We start from the raw sequence: 21,857 nt of genomic DNA, 5'->3' as shown, positions 1-21,857 counted from the left end.
TACTAATGACATTAATGATGGCTCTGTTCCATTCAAGTGTCCCAGTAAGTCATGACAGTGTGACAGTGAGCCAGCAACACCAGGAGCCTGAAACTGAAGCAGCTAAATGGAATTCAGCCATCATTAATGTTATTATTTACACCTGTTCTTTAACTACTGTGATGTGTCTAAATGTCTTCTGTGAAAAGGGCCTATTATACAAGGGCTTTGACACTGGAATAACAGCACATGATGGAAGTAAATGAAACTCAAAACTATGCAAACATTACTCTTTATTTTCTTCCACAGGGAAAACATTTTCACAGATGTTTAAACAGAAACTTAACACATAAACTCCTTTAACTGATAAATAAAAAAAAAAAACAGTAAAAAAGAGGCACACAAGGTAACATGATTGTTTTTTTTTTGTTTTTTTATACACAACTACACACTTTACTGCTGCTGGATTTTGCAAACTCAGGTCCATGTCTTCTTTTATTTCAAGTCTGACTCACAATAAATTAACACATAAATAGATCACTGAGAGACCAGTCAGTGTGTAGCTGTAGTTGAATTTGCAGTAATTTGCTCTCATTCTCAAATGATCAACCGTAAACATCTTGTTTGTTTGGGAGACTTGCTTGTAAATCATATATTAGCAATGTTTCGAATACAGGTCACCTCAAGAGTTAAAATTGTATTCTAACAAAAAGGTTAGTGTCTAGTGATCAAACACTTGTGCACCAACACAGATACTGATAAAGATTCTCAGGACATTTAAATTTCAATTCAACACGTTAATAGCTGCCAAGAATCAAGACTCTGCTTTTGTCTTAATTTGCTACTTTATATGTCATGTGAGTAAGTTAATATCTAGTTTAAACTAGTTGATTAAGTTCATTAGTAATTTAAGTTAACTTGCACAGCCACAGACACATGTAAGTAAAAAAACAAGTCAAATTTGACAAATCTTAAATTTAAGAAGCTCAAGATCATTAACACGGTGACTCAATCAAGGCAACATTATACACAAAATGTAGTTAAAAAAGGACATGTTGCTCATTTACATTATTTTACAATGAATATATTTCCTTCATACTGCTAGGTGAAAACTTTATTCTCCATCTACCAAACTGCAAAAAGTTAACTCAAATTCTAATGCAGCACTATGTTGTATGATTAAGTACCTAAAACAGTTTACCCAATGGCTTTACATTAAATCGTAATTCATCTGAGATTAACGTCAACAATGGCCTGATTGTAAATTACGGGAGAAAAGTTATTTTAAAACATTTCTCAAAATCCAACTACAATGTGCAATTTGGACATTTCTGTGTGACCTCCTGCTATCTCTAACCACTTTGCTGCCAATTACCATTTCATCTTATAAGTGCTTCGCATATCAAAATAACCCTGTATTTAATGACACACAAACTCTGCGACGATCATAATATCTGTTTTTGAGAAACATTTAACAAGCATTCGGTTCAATGCTTCAATTGTAACTGTTAGTACAAAACAACATACAGAGTGGACAAAAACAACAGGTACAGTTGTGCTCCAAATCCAATACAACTGCTCTGCAATCAGCTTTACTGTGACTGTGTCAGAGAGGTGTTTGATTCCACTTTATAGTAACTTCGGAGGCCGTAGTTTGTGTTATTGTTATACTAGATTGCATCATACTGTAATTGTATTGCTCCAGTTTTCTCATCCTCCCTCTGTATGCCCAAATACAGGCTGGCAGGCAAACGGGAATCATGAAAAAAGTTATTCTTTATGGGCATAAACAGTTTATCAGACTTGATTTTTGGACTAACTTCACTTTGGTTAATTGGGAATGAATGCAGTTGCAGCCTCTGAGTTAACGTGTTCAGTTTGCAGTCCAAGTTCAGGCAGCATTGGTTTACAGTTGACTTACAAAGTGAGAGCCATCGTCTACAACCCAGTGCCCCTGAGTGTCATCTGCAGCTCTTTGGAGAGCCCTTCTTTGGATAACCTGAAAGTTAGTAGCATAAAAAAGCTTTTTAGAACCACGATTAAGATGTGAAGATATATAATGAAATACATTTAATTTGGTAGTATGTAAATATATAAGGTGACCTTCTGTAACATCCTGAGTTTGTCATTCATATTTTTCTGTGGCTACTGACTATTCAGGACTTCAGGTCTAAATTCTACATGACTTATACTTAACGTAAGTGAATAACAACAACCTACACAACTCTTCACTTTCACTGGTGTATTCAGCAGTTTGTCATTAAAAAAACCCAACAATTTCTTGGACTTCATCAACGACCTTCTAGAGCCATGCTTGCTTTTAAAAACTGAATGAAATTGGGCCGAGGCGTCTGTGTGTCTGAATAGATTTAAGCAATAAACAGAAATCTAGACATGTTTTCCGAATGGTGATAACAAGAAATATCCAACAGCTGCAGTAGTTAGTGCCTTAATCATTTTAAAATCGGATTATCACAATGCATATAAACTTGCTCTTTGTATCCTAAATATAAACTTAAAATATTAAAATACAATCTACATGCTTTTTTCTATTACTGCCTTAAACTGAGCAGATATGTAGAGTTGTTGCCTTGATGCTAGTTTTGTATCGAATGTGTCCCTGTGTTTCAGTGTCTGCTGGTGTGACTATATATTAAAAACCTCATGAATGAAAACAAAGAAACCCGACCCATTTATTATGTCTATCAAGAAATGCGAAATAGCATGAAAATAGCAGGTTTCTGGTCAAACAGGCCAATTTCCAAAATATTACTTAATCCTAAATTTCTTTTCTTTTCCAGCAGCTTTGGCATGTAACCAGCTCATTCATTAAAAAGTAATTCTGGCCAGGTACATTGTGAAAATGTCAAATGTGAAAATTGATCACGTATTGTAGTCGGTGGAGAAGTAAAAATAATTTCCTGCCTTTAACTACTAATCAAATAAGTCAAGTAATTACATAAGGCCACTTGCTACAGTAATTTTGGCTAACAGATTGTTAGACATAGATCAAAATAATTTGTCTGCTTACCTGTTCATGGTACTTCTGATTTTGGTAGCAGGTCATGTCCCGGGCCGACATGTTTTTAACTCTGACTGCTCCCTGTCTGTCAAGAGAATGGGACCTGGGGGCTTTGAGCTGACTGCGCCAGTGCCATGACTTGAGCTGCTCATTCACTACTTGTTGTGGGAGACCACTAGAGCGGTAGTGTGGATGGTCCCATTGAGCTGGGGAGGGGGAGAGTCTGATATCAGGAGGTAAAGGCCTCTGTGCTCTCTGGTGGGGTACAGCAGCGTCTTTATACCAATACTCATATCTGTTGGAGGGACAGGGAGCCTGCTGGGTGTAATAGCCCCGTGCCAAGTCCAGATCAGGCGGGTAGACCATTTCTTCATTGTAATAGGCTTTGTGAAAACTGGCGTTGGACTGCTGCCTGGGATTATGGTAAATGCCAGTGCGTGGGAAGGCTTGAGGTCCATAGCTGCCAACTGGGCCAGAGTGCAGGAATGCAGACTGATATTGTTTGGGCGAATCACAGGCCAACTCCTGACACGGTGAGCTGTTGTAAGATGTAAATGAGTGTTCAGAGTTGCTATCCTCAGAGCTAGCATGCTTTCCATAGATCGCCGCAGGGGGAGGAGTCTCTGGTAAAGTTATCGCGTATTCTGTCAGTCGTCTCCTCGGACCTCTGGTACGACCACGGTCCTTTTCAAATGAAGATTCAGGGTTGGATAACCTGTGCAAATCACACAAGATATGCTGTTACATTGCAAGTTCATTAGTATGGCTACTTAGCCAACAAACTCAACTTTTAAAATAGGTAAATCTCACAGTCCCTGATTTTTTAAAATAACACGTGTAAAGGTAAATTACATCACTGCAGTTAATCACAGGCTCAACATAGGTGTGCTGCTGACATACAGTACTGTAGATGTGTTTGAGGTGTGGCTACCTGAGGGAGAGTTGTCTGTGCACACGCATCTCTGGTGTGGAAGGTGTGCTGTTCGACTGGGTGCGGCTCAGCCTCAGATGGGAGAGTTGCAGTGGCAGAGCAGATTGTGCTAAGCAAGCCTCCAACGGTGGCAACAATTCAGTTTTGGCTGGACTGCTAAACAGACAAAAACAGCAGCAAAATAAATATATGTTATATTTTGTTTCTCAGTTTGTGTTTTTATATATTGAAAAATCTGAAATACTTAAAAAATATCCAGGCTTTGTTCAACATTTCCCAAAAAATATTCCTGTATTGCCTCTGACATACTGTGGCTGAGATCATTAATGATTATATGTAAATGGAAACAACATTGATTCATTACACTGACAAAGAAGAATACACATTATCACAGGTTGGAGTTTTCATTACAGCAATCGACATACTGGACAATAAAGCCTGAATTCTACCTCTGTGTCAAGATGTCATTATAAATCAGTAGGATTTATAGTTCTGTGTTGGCGCTACCCATTGACTGCTGTAGCACTGGTGCAAAAGCAGATGGCAGTGTTGCACAATTATCAACATAAACATCACTGACATCTACTTTGTAATACAGGCCAGGAACAAGAGGGTTTGCACTGGAAAGGACGTTGCTAGATGAGCTATTTTGTCCAGCATTATTGACAAGAAAATATGCTCCATGTTGTCTCACTATCAAGAAACACTGCCAACAAGGAAATACAAAGCAGCCCAAGTACACCAATCAGTCCTTGCTTATAATGTCCTTGCCTTGATGTATAATACATTTTCGAAAGGGTGCACAAAGTTTTGTTAAAGGCAGAAGTGGAGTGTTTATTATTCACTTCCATCAACTTGTTTTTTCCCCAGCCTTTCCAAAGAATTCAACCAGAAAGCATTTCACTCGCAAGCTTGTTAATGCTTCTTGTTGGCTCTTCCAAAACTAAAAACTTGATGAACAGGAAAGGAGTCATGATGGATGCTCTGCGTTACCTCGTCTTGCTGGAGGAGCGTGACTTCTTGCTCTTCTGGTAAGGTTGGTCGAGACTAGACTCTGTCCACGGGGAGTGCTGGATCGGAGGAGGGTCATATGCGGGGCTTGAGTTTAAACTCAATGTAGAGTCAAGGCTTGGATGGGGAGACTGGCTTGGGGTCAGCGGCAGGGGCTTTGGAGCCACAGATGGAGACATGCAGGAGCTGTCTATGAAGGACTGTGAGGACACAGGGGGAGGATCAGTCTCTCCTGGATGGAGGAGTCCTGAGGACAGCTGTGATGACTGGCTTGTCACTTCTAGAGAAAAATAGAAATTAGATTGTGTATGATACCTGCAGAGTTATTTAGTGTTGATAATCATGCATCTCCTCCATTGATTCTTTATGTATGCTTTGAGGAAACCATGAGCACTGCAGTATTCAAGATAAATACTTTATGTACTCAGCTCCCATTTTCACGTTTTATGGTGGAACTGGTTGTGTGGCAAACATTGTCCTGCTTTTAAACTACAAAAAGTTGGTCTTGCTCCTCTTACTCTCATCAACACTAGAATTGAAAACAAAAACAGAAACAAGAAACAGCTTTTCCACTTGTAGAAATTGGGTCAAGGTGAGTCTTACCTTCATCTTGGACTAAAGAATCAGACAGCGAGCTGTCATCAGATGTACCCAGATCTGAAAAACAGAAACAGACAAAACACTTTGATTCATATGTATCAAATGATGCATTTCTACAAATCTATGAAGAGCCAAGGACTGTTCAATTAAGATTAATAAGTTATAAAGTGAAAATCAATTAATTCTCTGCACTGATGATTATAAAAGATCTGGCGTCAAACTATCCTCTAGTCTAGTCTGGCGGGGCGCCTCTCACCTTGTTGTGCAATATTAAAAGCAGGGAGTGGTGATGATCGACCATGCTCCAGTTGCAGCTGAAAGGCCGTCTCTTGTAGTCGTTTGAGTTTTTTCTCCGCTCTCCTGCACTGCTGTAACCGGCTCTTTTTGACAGCCTTACTCGGGTGATCCTCCTCACAGAGCTTGCGCGCTGCCTCGAATATCTTCATCTGAAGCGCTAACTCAGCATCCACTAAACTCAGCTCTGACTCCTGGAAAGGTTATGGCAGGGTGACAAGAGACAGACAACAGTGTGATTCGTGAAACATTGTATGTCCTTGAGGTTTTTGCATCGTTTAAAAACAACATTATTCAGCCTTGCAGTCTTTAAATGCTGCTTATACCTCTGCCCCTCGAGGGAAGCTTTGTTCGTCCAGTTTAAACGCAGCTCCAATACGTCTGCGAATCTGCGGAGGCTTCTCTCCTGGCAGCAGAGGGTAATCATCTGACAGCCGGCCTGTCAACTCCTGAACGACACAGAAAATGTCACAAAGCAACATTTAAACATGACTAAAAGTTTATTGGCAGACTAAAAGTTTATTTAAAGCTTAAAAGATATTTTATTTAAAGATATCTTTTCAAACGCTAATAAATCCTTTCAGTTTAGTTGTTCAAATAAAGACACACATCTGTTCAGAGTTTATTCAACTATGTCTGTGGCAGTTTTGAAATGATGAAGTATCTTATTCTGCTCTCCTTACATGTTGAGGCATATATGTTTAAGGAATCTGTTGCACAATTCTGCGTTTGCATTTCCTTTCACAACACATTCTTTGGGTATCACTTTCTCACTGGACCAAGTATGCGTGTCCAAACCAAGCATAGAGTATGACAACGCACTGTTACCGACTTCATTAAAGAACAGTCATTAAAACACTGTTACTTTGAGTCACTCCTAGCCAGCCACCTTTGCAGAAAGACAAAAACGTAAGTACGGCCAATGAGATTAGTTATTTTGTCACTGAGAGAAGGGAGAGGCATCATGCCTCCCATTAGTTCACCTAAGCATGTCCCAACAGGAGTGCCCAGCCCGAGTGTCAACAAGAAAGAATGATCAGTCCTGGGATTTTACCCTGGAGCAACGACACATGGCAAAGGTACTCCCAAAGGAGTATGTGTCCAGTTTCGAAATAACTTAATGTGGCAATTTTTAGTCTTTATCTGATAATTCACAATGCAGAGAGAGAAGAGAGAGGCAGAAAAGACTGAAAATGAAGGGGTGACATGTGACAAAAGTCTCATGCTGCAGTTATGGGAATCTTTGAAATTGCTTTGGCCAATTGAACCACCAGGATACCTCTTCAAAAGCTATGATACATACAAAAAACCTCATTGCAGCCACATTGCGTGGTCTAATTTCACTACACAATGTGTCTGAAAGGAAAGGGATGATGTTTGTATTTTGCTCGGTGGTAAGAGCCAAAATAAAAACGTCACAAAAGGACAGGAGGATAGATTAAAAGACCTTTTGTTTCCTCTCAGTGGAGTTCCTGACTAGAGTTAATCACTGTGACATTAAGGCCATGAGGAAGCAAATGCAGATACATTTGAAAATGCATAATTTTTTGGACATTCATGTACACCGAGTCAGTGTTTTGAATCTTTGGAAACCCCAATCTTCTGTTGTGTGGACATCAGAGCATTAATCTGCTGGCTCTTTTATTCATCCACATTAATGTGGACATGGCCAAACACATCTAAGAAATGTCCCTTCTTGCAAGTTAATTTGTTAACCTGCAGTAAAATGCGTCATCAAACATCTTGTACTAAATTACCCCACCTATTTAATCTTTTATAACAGGAGCTGAATCATACTGTATGCAATACAGAGAGTACATTTTGTCACAGCTTGCCATTATGTAACAATTGTCTACTATTGTTTTATTTTGTCTAGGTCTACTAAAACCCTTATTAAGAGCTTGATTATCATGATTGTGTGACTCATAAGTTCTGTGACGTGTTTTCAATGTCGTTTTTTATGCAGCCTCATCAGTTTTTAAACTGTTGATTTGTAGATTGCTATTACTTACAGCTTCTCGGATGCAGAGTTTCTTCAGCTCGAGTATGCAGAGCTCCAGTCGGTCTTGGAGAGCCTGGTGTTTGAGCTTCATGGCCCGTGTGTGTGTCGTCACATCCTTCGTATGTGTTGTTGGGCTGTCAGAGCCTGTGTAATGCAACAGGAAAGAAGCATATGGACTCATGTGACTGAAGTGTGACACATGTGTTACACATTTTCTATTCAGTACTCAACACATGAGACCATAAGTAAGTGGAAATTAAAGCTAGAAATTGCTAAGTAAAGCCAAGGCTTAAAGCAGTGGCACATTTCATTCCAAAGGGAAATACATAAAAAATAAGTAAAAGCAAATTGGGACTTCAACGAATGATTACTTTCAGTATCATTTAGTCTATAAATGTAAAAATATGAGAAGTGCCTTTCACAAGTTCCCAGAGTCCAATAGAAATGTCTAATGAATAGCTTTTTTAGCTTAATCTATAGTCCGGAAACCCCGAAGGTAATTAATTTAATGATAGAGAAAGAAGAAAAGCAGCAAATCAAACAACCAAAAGGTGGAACCAGCAAATATTTATAATTTTGTTTCACTTGATAATTGTCTAATCATTTATTTATTAAATATAGAAACAAAAAGTCATTGATGAATTTTCTGTCAATTGAGTGATTGATTAAATCGACCAAATTTTTGGACACAAAAGCATATATGCATATACAGAGTTGCCAGTTTAATGGGTACACCTAGCTGAATCTTATGCAATCCAATACAGAAGCCCTGTAATAAATGCTGTCTTTTATGGAGCTAATCATGTTTTTGTTGACATTTGTCACAGAGATGTTGATTCAACTCTGTGGTCATTTTGGAGACTGTCAGTTTGGGTGCCGTTGAATTGCATTGCATTATACCGAAAGGTGTTTTAGTAATAATTGGCAACTCAGTGAAGATATGTGCATAATGTGTGTGAACAAATATATATTTTTAAAAGACAATCACATTGAAAACAAAGCTAATCAAACGTGCAGGAGAAGTCTATTTATAAATGAGTTAACATCTGTGTAAGTAATATCTTAGCTAATGTTGCTACAACTGCATTTATTAATTTATCAGTTATAGGTCCCATGTCATGTTTGATCAATAAAATATCTTGTAGAAGTTAAAAATGTCAGTTGTAAAAATTAAATTCCCTGATATTCCATGTCCTTCATGTTGATGGTGATCTTTGCTTTGCTAATTGCTAACTCCTGTGTGCCTTTGCCTGCTCCATTTTATTATAATTTAATTAATTATAAATTAATAATAATAATTATAATTTAATTTCTTACTTTGTTTTCTGTTGCCTTATAAGTATTCTGGCATGCTCATACTATGGTGCCCCGTACATTATTTGAATCAGAACATACACTTTCATTATACCACTTTAGATTAACTCTCGAGGCCACTACGGACAACACAATGGTTACATTCAACAGAACGTACCTTTCGTTTTTATTAGTGGCATGCAGAGTGAGTGGCAGGATCTTCGTAACTATACACAATATGTGAGTGTTTGACTGTTGCTGTCTGTAGCCTTGGTGACTAATGACATTAAGATTAGTCTCAGGGCTGTGGGAGTGGCTTCAGGCAAAATGCACTGAGTACCACATACCTTCAGAGATTATTAACAGAATCCCTGCAGGTAGTGACAAACGTCTGAAGTGCGACAGGAAAGAAGTGTGACAGCACTACAATAGGGCAAAGAATTCCTCTTCCTAGAGTGACAACCCCCCATTCTTTGTAGATCGGCACTTTTTCATTGTATAGACGAGACATCACGTGGCTCAATTAAGGCGCAAGGAATGTCAGAAAGGCCAGAACTAATCAGTAGACACTGCTGGGCGTAGCAAAAACAAGACTGCCAAAGTTTGCGGTTAATTCTATGGTATTGTTACCATATGGGACTGAGGGAATAATGTAGACTGCCAAATTTTATGACTGCCTTTAAGGAAGTTGACTGTGGCAACTTCAAAATACAGATTAAATCACAAAATGCAAAGAGCAACATATTAACTCAGGTTGCACCTGTTAAATCCATTAGTAATTTGGTCAATAAAACGTCAGAAAAGACTGAAAATCACAATTTTTCAAAATCCAAGATGACTTATTCAAACTGCTTGCTTTGTCTGAAGACTTGGAAAATTTGGGGCATTTTTGCTTATAGAAAATACATAAATGGTTAACCAAAATTTTTGCCAGGTAATTTTCTGTCAATCAACCAATCGATTCATATACTAGCTGTTTCAGCTCTAATATTCTCAAAATATGTTAAACTGGCAAAAGGGCTAAATTTTCTCCTGAATAAAATCCAAACTTAAAGAAGAACACAGCCAATTTTACACATCAAAGTTTGTACAGGTTTCAAGGAGAACACCTGCATATGTGAAAAAAGTTGTATAAAAGCATTTTATTGACCAAGAGGGAGCTGCGTGAAGTCTGATAAACTGCCTCAGGTGATACACTTACAACTACCACAAAGCACACAAATCTCTAACAGAACTGTCTGCGGTCGAGTTGCATTGTGGGTAATGTAGGCACCAGGATTTGACAAGGAAGAAGAATCCATGGAATAAAAAAATCTCTGGTTCTGCTGTGGCGATTTTGATCCTTTTCTTAAACTGTCCATCGTGAGTCCGACAGTGTTAGAGGAGCGCAATGCTAAATCAGCACAGAACTCTTTTAATCTGGATCATTTGCATTGCGTCCTCCATGTTGTGCAGGAAACAGCGACCAATCTAGCACATGCATTTTAGTCCCTTTAGACCATGCCTGAGTTTTCACTAAAACAAATGAAATCTGGTGTGTGCTGAAGTGGGGAGTTAATTTAAGAATAAGCAGTAGTGTTAACTCCATGTAATCTGCTCTGATTGTGTTATTCTCTGAAAGGATGTCATTTTGCTAAATATTGCGTGAAGCGTGACTGATTCAATGATGGTCTTGCAATAAAAGAAGATTTATGTTGTTGATCAATTAGAAGACGGAATAACAGCTCTGTCACATGACAGACAACTGGGCCTGAATAAGCCATATTATTCATGGCTGTTGATGTAGGCATGTTACCGCAAGTGTTAAACTTAAGGTTATTTACTTCTGTCCTGTGGTCACTTACTTTCTTTAGTCACAAATATGAGTACATACATTTATGTTTTGACTAAACTTAATTGGAATTTTTGTCTTGTGTTTGAGGTCATTTGAAAGCAGGTGCTGTGATAAGATTACCAGGGGTGGGACTAAGATGTGTACTTAGTTTCAACAATGATTTGGGCCTTCAGCAAGCGTCTACTGGCTAAAAGAGCTTGGTGCTTTGCCTTTTAAATCAATGTGTAATTTAAATTAAGGATGTAAGTCTCACAAAATTGTCAATATTACTTTCAAGTCTGAATAGTCAAAGAACATTTTGATAATCAAGTGTTCAAACTTCTGAAACGAGGCAAACCCAACTTAAATCCTCTTTCTGTTTTCACATTAATTAAAGCTGCCCAGTGTCGCTCAGACACAGGGCAACCAACAAAAGGACAATCTGCAGTCCAGTTTGTTTGCTTTCTGCTGATTTCAGGTCTCATGATGTTGGCCATTGTTGCTGATGTAGATTTTTAAGAATTGAGATTTAATGCAGCCGAACACCAAATGTTGTTGCAGTGAACAACACTGACTCTCTGATGTCGCGCATGTGTACTTCTGCAAGTTGTTATACCCTGAGACAAAATTAATAGAAAACATTTTTAAACGTAGCCTTGACCGTCAAATGTAATTATTATGTTGCAGTGGAATTAGTGTATACAACATGGAGAAACGTTAGTGCCTGAAAAATACTGCATGAATGTGCATTCCTTACTTAACACAAAAATGTTTGTGAATGTTTGACTTCGACAGTTGTGTACTACAGATTTCAAAAATGCTATAAGTGATGCACAAAATGTTTTACCTGAATGAAGGATGATGCCACTGTCAGTGTCACTGATCTCACCGTTGCCCTCCATGTCAGTAGATCGACTTCCTGTTGCTGTTCTTCAGTAGATAATGTGGACGCTCACCATTTCCTGTAAAGTATGATTTCAGTTTTAGCATCCATCACGATTTTGAAGCTTTCTCAAGTTTACATCAACCTGAATTTCACAAAAGCCCGGGATAATTTGTGGCAAGGTCTTAAAAATGTACACATTTCTGTTTGGAAAGTTTTTGGTGTAGTATCATTCCCGACACAAAAGACAAATTCCATCAAGAAAAACAAAAATTTCCACAACATTGTAATGAGTGAAAAATATTTAACATTCCACGCTGTTTTTCTGTCATTTCATGAAGGTTTTGTTGTCTTGTGTTCAAATGACCAAACCAGCTGCAGTGACAATTTAGCCCAGAAAGCAGCACAGTGTTTAAGCCTGCAGCCTCTTGGAGTCCATTCAGGGGTTGGGAAACGTAAAGCACACCTAAATATAAAATGGGATTACAAGCAACTAGTCATTAGGCTACAAACAAAAGCAATAGATGAGTAGTCAAAATCCAAAATCAAATCTAAAGCCAAACAGCCTTAACACAAGCTTTCCAAAGACTGCCCATTAGTTAATCTTGTGACCTGTTGCTTAAGTGATTCAGGTGTGACTTGCCTTATTGACCCTACAGTCAGGTGTAGTCATAGTCTCCCACAGCATGAGTACACATATATGATGCCAAGTCTAGGGTGTTTCCTGTGACTGCCTGTTAGTCTCTGATGTCATATTATAGTCACTAACTCATTCCTTCAGATAAGAGGCTCAGGACCCATTCGGCATATTCAGCTGTTGTCAAAGAAAAACTGTGAAACTTGTTGGTTAGATTATTAACTAAGATAATATAGGAATGTGGCAGTGGTTGCACTCCTACACACAGGGGGGGAGGTTCGCCTCAGCTTGAGGTGGGAAGCCTCCCAGCAGTCATTGTTTTGAGGAACAACTAGATGAGGTGAAGTCATGAGCTGCAACATGCAACATAAAATAAAACATATCCCATTATCATCCTGAACATGACACATCCTCCACACAGCTCATATGACTGTGACTAGAGTCTTCACACCTCCAAATCACATATAATTGGCTGCTGTGTTTGCAAAATTAAGGCGAAACAGCTTATGTACAGCACACTTAAATAACAACACCCTACAGTGCTGAATTCAAACTGCACAGTTTGAAAAATAAATGTAAACATACGCTAGGTGTTGCAGAAATGTTAGCACAAGCTATAATCTTTGGTATCCACTGGTACTTTTGGCAAACAGCTTTTAGTTACTACAAAAACTACTTAACCACATTTGGTAGGCACTGATTTGTAAGCTGGTGGGTCAACACAAGGATCTTCTACTGTATATCTACACACTCTAAAACTACCAGCAGCAGTTGGTGTTTAAGGATCACATCGCTGATCAATTTGATAACAGAGCAAAAATAAAAAAAGGTATGGAAATAAACCCACTAGGGATAAAACTAATGATAATTTTCATTATTAATCAATAAATATTTTTGATTACTTGACCAATTGTCTATTAAATGTCTGAAAATATTGAAAAGTACCCATTACATGTTCCTACATCCCAGGGTGACAATTTCAAATAACTTTTTTTAGCTGACCAACAGTCCAAATTTACAACGATGCAACACAGAAAAAAGCAGCAAATCTTCACATCAGAAAGGCTGGACTCATCATATATTTGCCTTTTTTGTTTGACAAAAGATTATTCAATGATCAAAATAGCTGCAGATTTCACTGTTGTGTTCATTTCAGTCATGTAGATCAACTAACTGATTAATCAACATATCGTTTCAGAACTAAAACCCAAAAATATGACGATCGAATATGGTACTTAATTAATCAAGTAGATCATTTTATTGAACAATACACACAAAGACACACTGTACTTTAAAAGCTTGGGTGTCAAGTTTTACATCATGGAGTGTTTTGAGTTTTCAGATTCCCACTCACAAGTTCACGGTGTGCTAATCACTGAAATCCCCTGAAAAACCAGCAGGCTCTCATCCTTCCACCGCACATGGATGGCACTGCGCTTTAAAGGACGGGAACTAAAACTAGTTTGATGCACTGTAGATGTGCAGTATCTTGCCTTTAAAATATACAATATGAATACTGTCGTTATACCAAGCAGTCTGTAACATCTTTCTAATCAAATGTTTTGACATATTTTATGTGTGTCAAACATTTCTGTTGTACGTTATATTTTCCAACAGTGTTAAATTTTTGAATAGACTATTACATACACAAATACAAACACTTAAGTACAGACATTTCTTTGAGAATGGGTTTAGAGATATCAAACATACACATACAGAAAACAGGGAAGGAGTTGTCCCTACCCTGAAGGTGCTAAGAAACTGTACTGAACTACATAACACTAGCCTAAGGTCAAGGGTTAAGTACCACAGCCAAAACCATCACACCACACTGACATAGTTTATGTTAAAAGAAAGAATGTCTCAATATGAAATATTAACTCAAAAATAGTATTAACAGATGACAGCCATTCCACATTATTCCAGGAGATTAGATGCTAGATGATTTTTCTAAAAAAGGCATACAGTAAACATTGCAAATTGGACAACACGTGAAAAATATACTTACTTAATGAGAAACTTAGAAAAACTGTCAAAATCCAAAGAGAGAAAACTTTCCCTCAGAATTACCGACTTGAATGGAAATGCACAAAACCGAAGCTGTGTAGAGTCTGGACAGAAATGAGAGACTTGCCCACTAAGAAAGCACTGCCTGCTGAAGAGGAGTGGCCACATACAGAGGGCTGAACACTTGAGTCAGTATCATATAACTCAGCGCTCTCGTCTGAGCTTGAAACTGTGTCAACGACAATGACAAAGATACTGAGAAATTACACTTTGCTTTACCCTCTTATCAGTGTCCTAATAGATGGGTGGTGGCAACCTGACCGAAACGTGTGTCCCATTACAAAAGCACTATTACTATTAAAAAAAGACACAGTATGACAAAGATCGAGGACCCAGGAGAAACACGAGCAACAACACTTAAGCTATAATGTCAGTTTTAGAGCTGAATTGATTAGTCGATTAAATGTGCTTGTTCCAGCTTCTCAAATATGAAGATTTCCTGCTTTTCTTTATGTTATAGGATATATATATAACCAGAAATCATGCGTTCATCACTGGTTATCGATGAGTCTATGACTTTATAACTAACTGTTGGTGACTGTTTGATGACAACAATAAACTAAAATAAAATCACATAACTGGTGAATGCATTTCTACTGCCATCTTCTGGTTGTTCAAAGGGCCAGTGAAAATAGATAACCAATTATAAACTTACAAATTTACTAGCCTAGATTTGCAAATCGCTTTCTAAACTTCACCACCTCTCTTACTAATTCCAGGCTACCAGTGCCAAGACCCTTTTGTGGCCTGCCATTTTTGCCTCCATTAAAAAGAGGGAAACACATGTTTGTGGGATAGTCCGCATGATTTACAGAGACCCAGCGGCAGCACCTGCTCTGTAACTGCATGGCTCACATTCATTCTGAATCTCAATATTCATTTTGGCTTTCCAGGAATGTTGGTGCTCAGACACGCTGGAAAAAGGTCCAGCAATTCCCAGACACTCAAGAATCAGATCTCAAGTGACACGGCACCGAGAAAGCAGCAGCCACAGTGACAAAGGCAGCAGATATTTGGTTCAGTAACTTCTACATTTAGGTTTAACAGTGTGAGCACAACCAGGCACATTTCACAGATGCCTTCACATTTGGAATCGACAACGCAGTCAAATATTATATCTGATTTGATGCCGTATTTATTTGGTGAGTTACAGTAAATGTTGTTTATTTTGTTTTTGTTGTTATTTAATCCCCATTTTGTGCCAGTGAAAAAAGAAATCTTCATTATAAAAATATAACTGAACTGTTTCAAAGTCATTCAGCCCTTCATTACACATCTTTGAATGAGCATAAATTCAATCATACAAATTTATGAAATATAACCTACTTTCACATGAAAAAGATTCTTTTTTTGAAAAATAACTGCTTCAAAAGCCTTTTTAGTCTGCTGCTATACAACAAATAACCAACACAAACTTTAGCCAGCACAAAATACATGCAACAGATAAACATTGGCCACTGCCATCGATGAATGTCATCCTATTTGCCAATAGCAGTCAACAAGGCGAATATCGGCTGATACAAATGTTTGGCCGATATATCGGTGCATCCCTACATACAATTGTGTTATACTGACAGGTGTTAATAATATTTTGTCCACCCCATTTATATCTAAATAACAGAAATACTACTCTGTATAATGCGATACAGTTCAACAGCACCACAAACTCCTTCCTCCAAAATAATCATACAGTTGAATCAACACCTCTCTAAAACAACAAAAACTGAACATTATAACCTCCATGAAGGGCGGATTTATTGCAGGACTTTTGTATTAGACTGCATTAGTTTTCTAGGTGCACCTAATGAACTGGCAACTGAGTGTAGGTATAAGGACATGCTGAAGGGAGGGATATCCCCTACCAGCGCCTGCATGGTTAATAGAATAAAAGAGCAGCAGTGTCTTGTGTAAACAGGCTACATACCAAGCAGTTTGATTACCTGAAATCAGATATAAGGGAAGTGCAGTCATTGCAAACAAATAATAATCTCTTCTGATCGTGGGAAACTACAGTTAAGAGGTTATACCAACACTAATGCCAACAGTATTGTAGCTGAAGACTAGTTAAACAACTTTCCACTACACAGACACTCGTCCAGTGTTTAGGTAGCCAGTTGGTGGATGTCATGGGTAGTTTATATAAACCCGAGGTCCCCGAGAGGCAGAGAGAGGGCTTTGTGTAGGCAACACAGCAGCTGGTAAAACAAATTCTTTAAATATTCTTGAGTCCTTTTATAAGTGTATGGCTGGACTACTGCTGCCAGTGTGTAGAGCCATCAGCTGCCAAGGGATCACACATTCCCCCCTCAATATTTTGCAGCTTGGTTCTTCCACCAGGTGCTAACAGATCATTTTGCTGTAAAGATGCTTAAATCAAGATGGTGTCATAAAAAAGTGCTATAAAGTGACACTAATGTACTACAAATCCTAAAGCTTTAAATGGCAAACAAGGCAACTCTTAGAGCAGCTGGGTTCCCTCCCACCTCTCTCAGCTTTAAGCTTTATGTTGCCTAAAGGCTCTAATTGACTATAATGAAGATGTGAAAAAATACTACATGTATCTCAAATGAACATGCGTGTGGAAGTGGTGTGTGTGATGTGGATTACTGAATTAGAAGTTTGCTCACCACCATGCAAATCAAGGTCTCTTCTAAATTGTGGCCAAGCCCTAGACTGTGGCTGAGAGTGAACAAGCTTAAACACATCAACACCACTTCAAACTGAGAGAGACATTTATACCTAACCTACCTTAAATAGCATTAAAATAGGAAAAATCTGGTTGTACCACACTGTCTGATAGTACTAAACTTTATATATATATATACACATATATTCTGTATCAGCCCTTCATCGAGGCTATACCCTCATCAAACCTTTGATGTTTTTTATGGCTGTATCATGTCATGTGTATCAAGTTGATATATTCTGGATGTTTTGTGCATCATTTTATACAAATTTCTCCAAAATGTATCCGGACATGTTTGGTATCTCTGGAAACATTAGGCTCTTCACTAGAATTTAAAATAAAGTTATATGGGTTTGAAGAAAGTTTGGCTGCACAGCATGAGCAGGTCAGTGAGGTTTCAGGGGTTAAGCCACTTCTGTCCTCTTGCCCCCTGGTCAATGCTCAGGAATGTGTAGACAGCAGAACTATTTCAATGCACAGAAATCACAAACTGACTAATGGGACTACTGCGCTGGAGAAAACCTTTCTAATTTTATTAACGTTAAAAAATATAGCATTAGGTTTACAATGTCTCCTAACAATCATTTTGTAAATTATGTGTCAACTTCATTAGGTAGGTATACTGTTAAACTACCATCATATAACAATACTGAGCAGTATTTGATTTCATTGTTCCTCTCAGATGTGTCATCTTTATAGTGCTGTGCGTTTCTGCTGAAAGAGGATGTTGTTAACTCATAACTTCTCTGCTGGTCAGTGCAGTCAGATATCTTTATACAGTTTAACTTTGTTTCTCACTTGCAAACAGTTGACACATACATCAACAGGTCAGGGACTGTGCATGAAACCCAGGTTTATTATAGAAAGAAAGAATAAATAAATAAAACACATAGTTTAGTGTCCTATGATATAATAACAAAAAAAATCTTGTTGTGTTATAATAATCATTTTCAGCAGTTCACCTGCGAAGTTAAAACTACTGGGGAAATGTATACTGGACGTTACCTAAGAATAACGACATTATAAATATACACCTGTAATGAACATCTGAAAACTGTACTGTAGGCTACTACACAATAAAGTCAAATGGTACAACGAAAGTCAAACAAGTCAATTAAATGTCTTTGGGTTGTGTCTGGACCAACTTGAGAGTTGAACTAAGTGGCAGGTAACGTTATAAAAATCTCTCTGAGGTAAAAAAACAACAAAACAAAAACAAAAATAAAGGTATCTTGTGGTATTTATTCATCCATTTCATCCATTTCATCCACCCACTACGTCAGCTTCATACAGCTGCTGGGCCTCGGCTTTGAAGAGTTTCTCAAAGTTTAGAAACTCACTTTAGTTTGGAGCTTTTCACAAACCTTTAATTATCCGCTGCCAAATACTTATTTTCAAAGGAATAATGAGTTCAGTAGCATTAATAAACAACCCACTGCGCACATGCATACAAAGTTTGTTAAACAAAGCGTCTAATGCCATTGCTTTTTGCTCTTACCTTAGTAGCTTGTTAGCTAGCTAGCATCGTGCCTCATCTGTATCCATACAGTCTGCTCTCCATTGGCTCGCAGTCTCCCACATTTGAGCTGGAAGTTTCTTTCTGATTACACTGACAAAAGACCTGAAGAAAACAACACAACGTCCTCAGTGTACGTCTCTGTGGTCTAGACGAGTGGATAAATTACAGCACAAACATTAAAGTAATGCGTTACTCCCAAAATATGACTTTTGCTGGAGAGGCTACGTCTTGAGCCCAGTAAAGCAATGCTGTGCTGCCTTCACTTGCTGTCGAAAACACAAGCGAACTAACAACACCAAGCATTTACCATGGTAACCGCGTTTCCGACACGCGACGTATAAGTAGACATGCATATCAAGTTATGTTATCAAAGTGAATAACACCATGGTGAAAGTGGTCAGTTACTGTCAATATGGCCATTTAATGAATCGAAGAAGGTATTATTTAAGGCACATGTCGTTGTTTTATTTCCCTACTATTTTCTTTGGCTGTTCGGAATTCTGCCGACGTGTCACTTGACTGCTAAAATAAAACAATAGTCACCATATAAAACAATCCTTCAATGGGTCAGTTTACTATTATTGTCATTTAGTGGCACTTGAAAGGGCTTCAAGTTATATTTACCACTACAGTTATAGAAATCACGAGTTTAAGGTGGGCTTGTGAACGCCGCATAGATCTTCCACTTCTCCGCTGCTGTGTGGGCGGTTTACGGACAGTAAATCCCGCGTGATGGTCAAAACCATTTAATTATGTATCTGACATGGCCAAAGTGAACCTTTTATAACCAATGAGGACAACATGTATTGAAGTAGCCCCAAATTAGAATTATGTTAGTTTTATTTCAGCCAGTAGACGGCAGCAGTGTGTTACATGGGCTTGTTTGAGATGAACTGCGCCTCGCCTGGAAAGCGGACTGCATCAGGCGGCAGCAGCTGGGGGCAGTAACAAAAAGTCTCCAGCAGCCTTCAAAGAATATACAGGAAGTCTCAAAAATATTTACATCCTGTTAGAACCATCTGTGGGCTACCTGTAGTTTGCAAACCACATCTCGATAACCTGGCCTATAGCTGAAGAAACCGCGTGTGTGTTCTTGATCGCTGATGACGCTGAAGCAGAAGAGACCCCCTACTTTTTTATGAAGATGCACAATAAAGAATAATAAGCCATCTACTTTTCACAGTGTCTGTTATGTGTCTGACAATGCCACTGTTATAACTGAGGAGAGAATCAGAGAGAGATTGGGCAGATTTTAGCCCGTGGAAGTCTTATTTATTGAATAAGTATAGCCGACAGAGAACATTCACATTTCTATGCAGAGGCACTGCCATTTAAAAATCACAACTGAACCAACAGTCCAAACATTCCCACAGCTACATACATAGGCTACACACAGGGAGGAAAGGCACCAATTATGACTATAAGTTTCCGTCAGTGATGAACTTAGACTCAGTTCCAAACATTTGTGTTATTCTTCTGTAGGTTTTCTGCCACTTCACAACACCTGTTGAATTATTGGACTAAACATATCCCACTTCTCTGGCTGACAAACGTATAATCAAGTTGTAATTAGGCTTTCTTATAATCTTTATGTAACCAGGTGGGAACATGTGAGTGTAATTATTACGCAACCAGATGCCACTGTCTCAATTTGGGTTCCGGCTTAGGGAGAGACCCGGAAGAGGAAAGCCATCTTGTTTTTACCGCGACGTGGACACGCGATTTTCCCGGGTATTATGGGCTGTTTCTGAAGGTAAATATCTTGTAAAATGTGACTGTTGGCACAAATCCATATATATGTGTGGAAATGTGTGTTCTTTTTATGTCTACCTTGTAAAGCACCAATTGTTTGTTTTGATAAGTGCTATATAAAGAACTTTTATTATTATATCAACCACACAAGATTTGTTTGGTAACAGATTAAACCATCATTACACAACCAAAACCAAAATCTGAAAAACTGCAGTGAACTTGGTGAGATCGACCCTCGGAGGGCCGAGGGAGCGAGTCAACAAAGATGGTCACTCCAGAGGTGTATACCACCCACAATGCATTGCAGTTATGCATTTGGTGCAAGAAAATACATCCATGGTTCGGTGGCAGTAATGTGCATAAAACTCCTGCTCCCTAGTTAACAGATAGTTTTATTAAGAAAGTCTCAGTGATAGCTTTATATTTTACTGAAAAACGTCACATTAACTAATCACAGTTAATGTTTACTTGTATTGTTGTTCAGCTTGTGGGATTTCTTTATTCCCAACATTATCTGTAAACACATGGACAATTTGCTGTTTTGGAAGATATCATAAACCCTTAGCAATAGTAGTTATTATGATCATGATACAGATCACAAACAGAAATGTCTAAATCAGAAACTGATGCAGCGAAGTACAAAGTGCCTACATATTGCAATTACACACAGAAGACACCTTCGCCTCATTGAAATGAGTCTGCAGGTATTTCTGATTATTTATAAAAGCAGTATAGCGCTGAGCCTACAACTGGCGGTCGATCTGTGATGTGATGTTTGGGCTGAAAGTGTACAACGTGTGTTTCCATTTAAATCCCCCGCTCCTCCCCCACCCACTCTCCCTCTGCTCTTCAAGTGGCCTCCTGCGACGTATGCTGTTACGTAGTACCGATGGCTGAGGGGAAGTGGATGAGGGGAAGTGGATGAGGGGAAGTAGAACCACTAATGAAAAGCAGCCATTGTGTGGTGACCGCCAGTGATCGGGGTGAATACTGGTAAAGTGGGACACTTTCTGATAATTTACCTTCTGTGTCATTTTTAATTATGATTCAACACTTAAAACACATTCAATTGTTATTCAAGTGTAGGCATAATGAATTAAATACACAATAATAATAATATAAACAATAATAATAATTTAGTTCATTTAAATTTAAAAAAGAGGAACCTTCTAGGCTAATTCATTTCCATCCATCCATTTTCTACCGCTTGGTCCCCGTTAGGGGGTCGCGGGTGACTGGAGCCTATCCCAGTGACTTCGGGCCTTAGGCAGGGCACACCCTGGACAGTGGCCAACTCGTCGCAGGGCGAACACAGACACAGACAAGGACAGACAACCATTCACTCACACATTCATTCAATACGGGCAA

At 38.5% G+C, this 21,857-nt stretch overlaps 1 protein-coding gene across 3 annotated transcripts; it reads right to left on the bottom strand.

The window, feature by feature from the left end:
• Positions 1–255: 255 nt before the first annotated feature.
• Positions 256–19,023, bottom strand: inavab (innate immunity activator b). 3 transcript variants are annotated; one of them, XM_044219678.1, is made up of 10 exons: positions 18,717–19,023; positions 11,793–11,907; positions 7,850–7,983; positions 6,164–6,286; positions 5,800–6,031; positions 5,547–5,600; positions 4,926–5,223; positions 3,933–4,085; positions 3,011–3,716; positions 256–1,978 (listed from the first exon to the last, which is right to left on the bottom strand). In XM_044219678.1, the coding sequence occupies exons 2-10, from the start codon at positions 11,845–11,847 to the stop codon at positions 1,886–1,888; spliced, it is 1,848 nt and encodes a 615-aa protein (XP_044075613.1). In that variant the 5' UTR covers positions 11,848–11,907; positions 18,717–19,023; the 3' UTR covers positions 256–1,885. The 3 variants fall into 3 exon arrangements, with proteins under 3 accessions (XP_044075613.1, XP_044075611.1, XP_044075612.1); XM_044219676.1 differs by having other exon boundaries at positions 3,933–4,088; positions 18,717–19,022; XM_044219677.1 differs by lacking the exon at positions 18,717–19,023 and adding an exon at positions 14,474–14,629 and having other exon boundaries at positions 3,933–4,088.
• Between the last annotated feature and the right edge of the window lie 2,834 nt (positions 19,024–21,857).

The sequence above is a fragment of the Siniperca chuatsi genome, linkage group LG2, assembly GCF_020085105.1.
Source record: "Siniperca chuatsi isolate FFG_IHB_CAS linkage group LG2, ASM2008510v1, whole genome shotgun sequence".
Taxonomy (NCBI): domain Eukaryota; kingdom Metazoa; phylum Chordata; class Actinopteri; order Centrarchiformes; family Sinipercidae; genus Siniperca; species Siniperca chuatsi.
The sequence above is the reverse complement of the archived record's forward strand: the minus strand, read 5'-3'. Positions and strand labels throughout refer to the sequence as shown.

Bases quoted from the DNA above. Each gene is read 5' to 3' on its own strand.
- inavab (XM_044219676.1), bottom strand. From the start codon at position 11,847: ATGGAGGGCAACGGTGAGATCAGTGACACTGACAGTGGCATCATCCTT. The intron at 3,717-3,932 runs GTAGCCACACCT...TGATTTGCACAG, and splicing joins CACAGACAACTCTCCCTCAG to GTTATCCAACCCTGAATCTT. The intron at 1,979-3,010 runs GTAAGCAGACAA...ACTAACTTTCAG, and splicing joins ATCAGAAGTACCATGAACAG to GTTATCCAAAGAAGGGCTCT.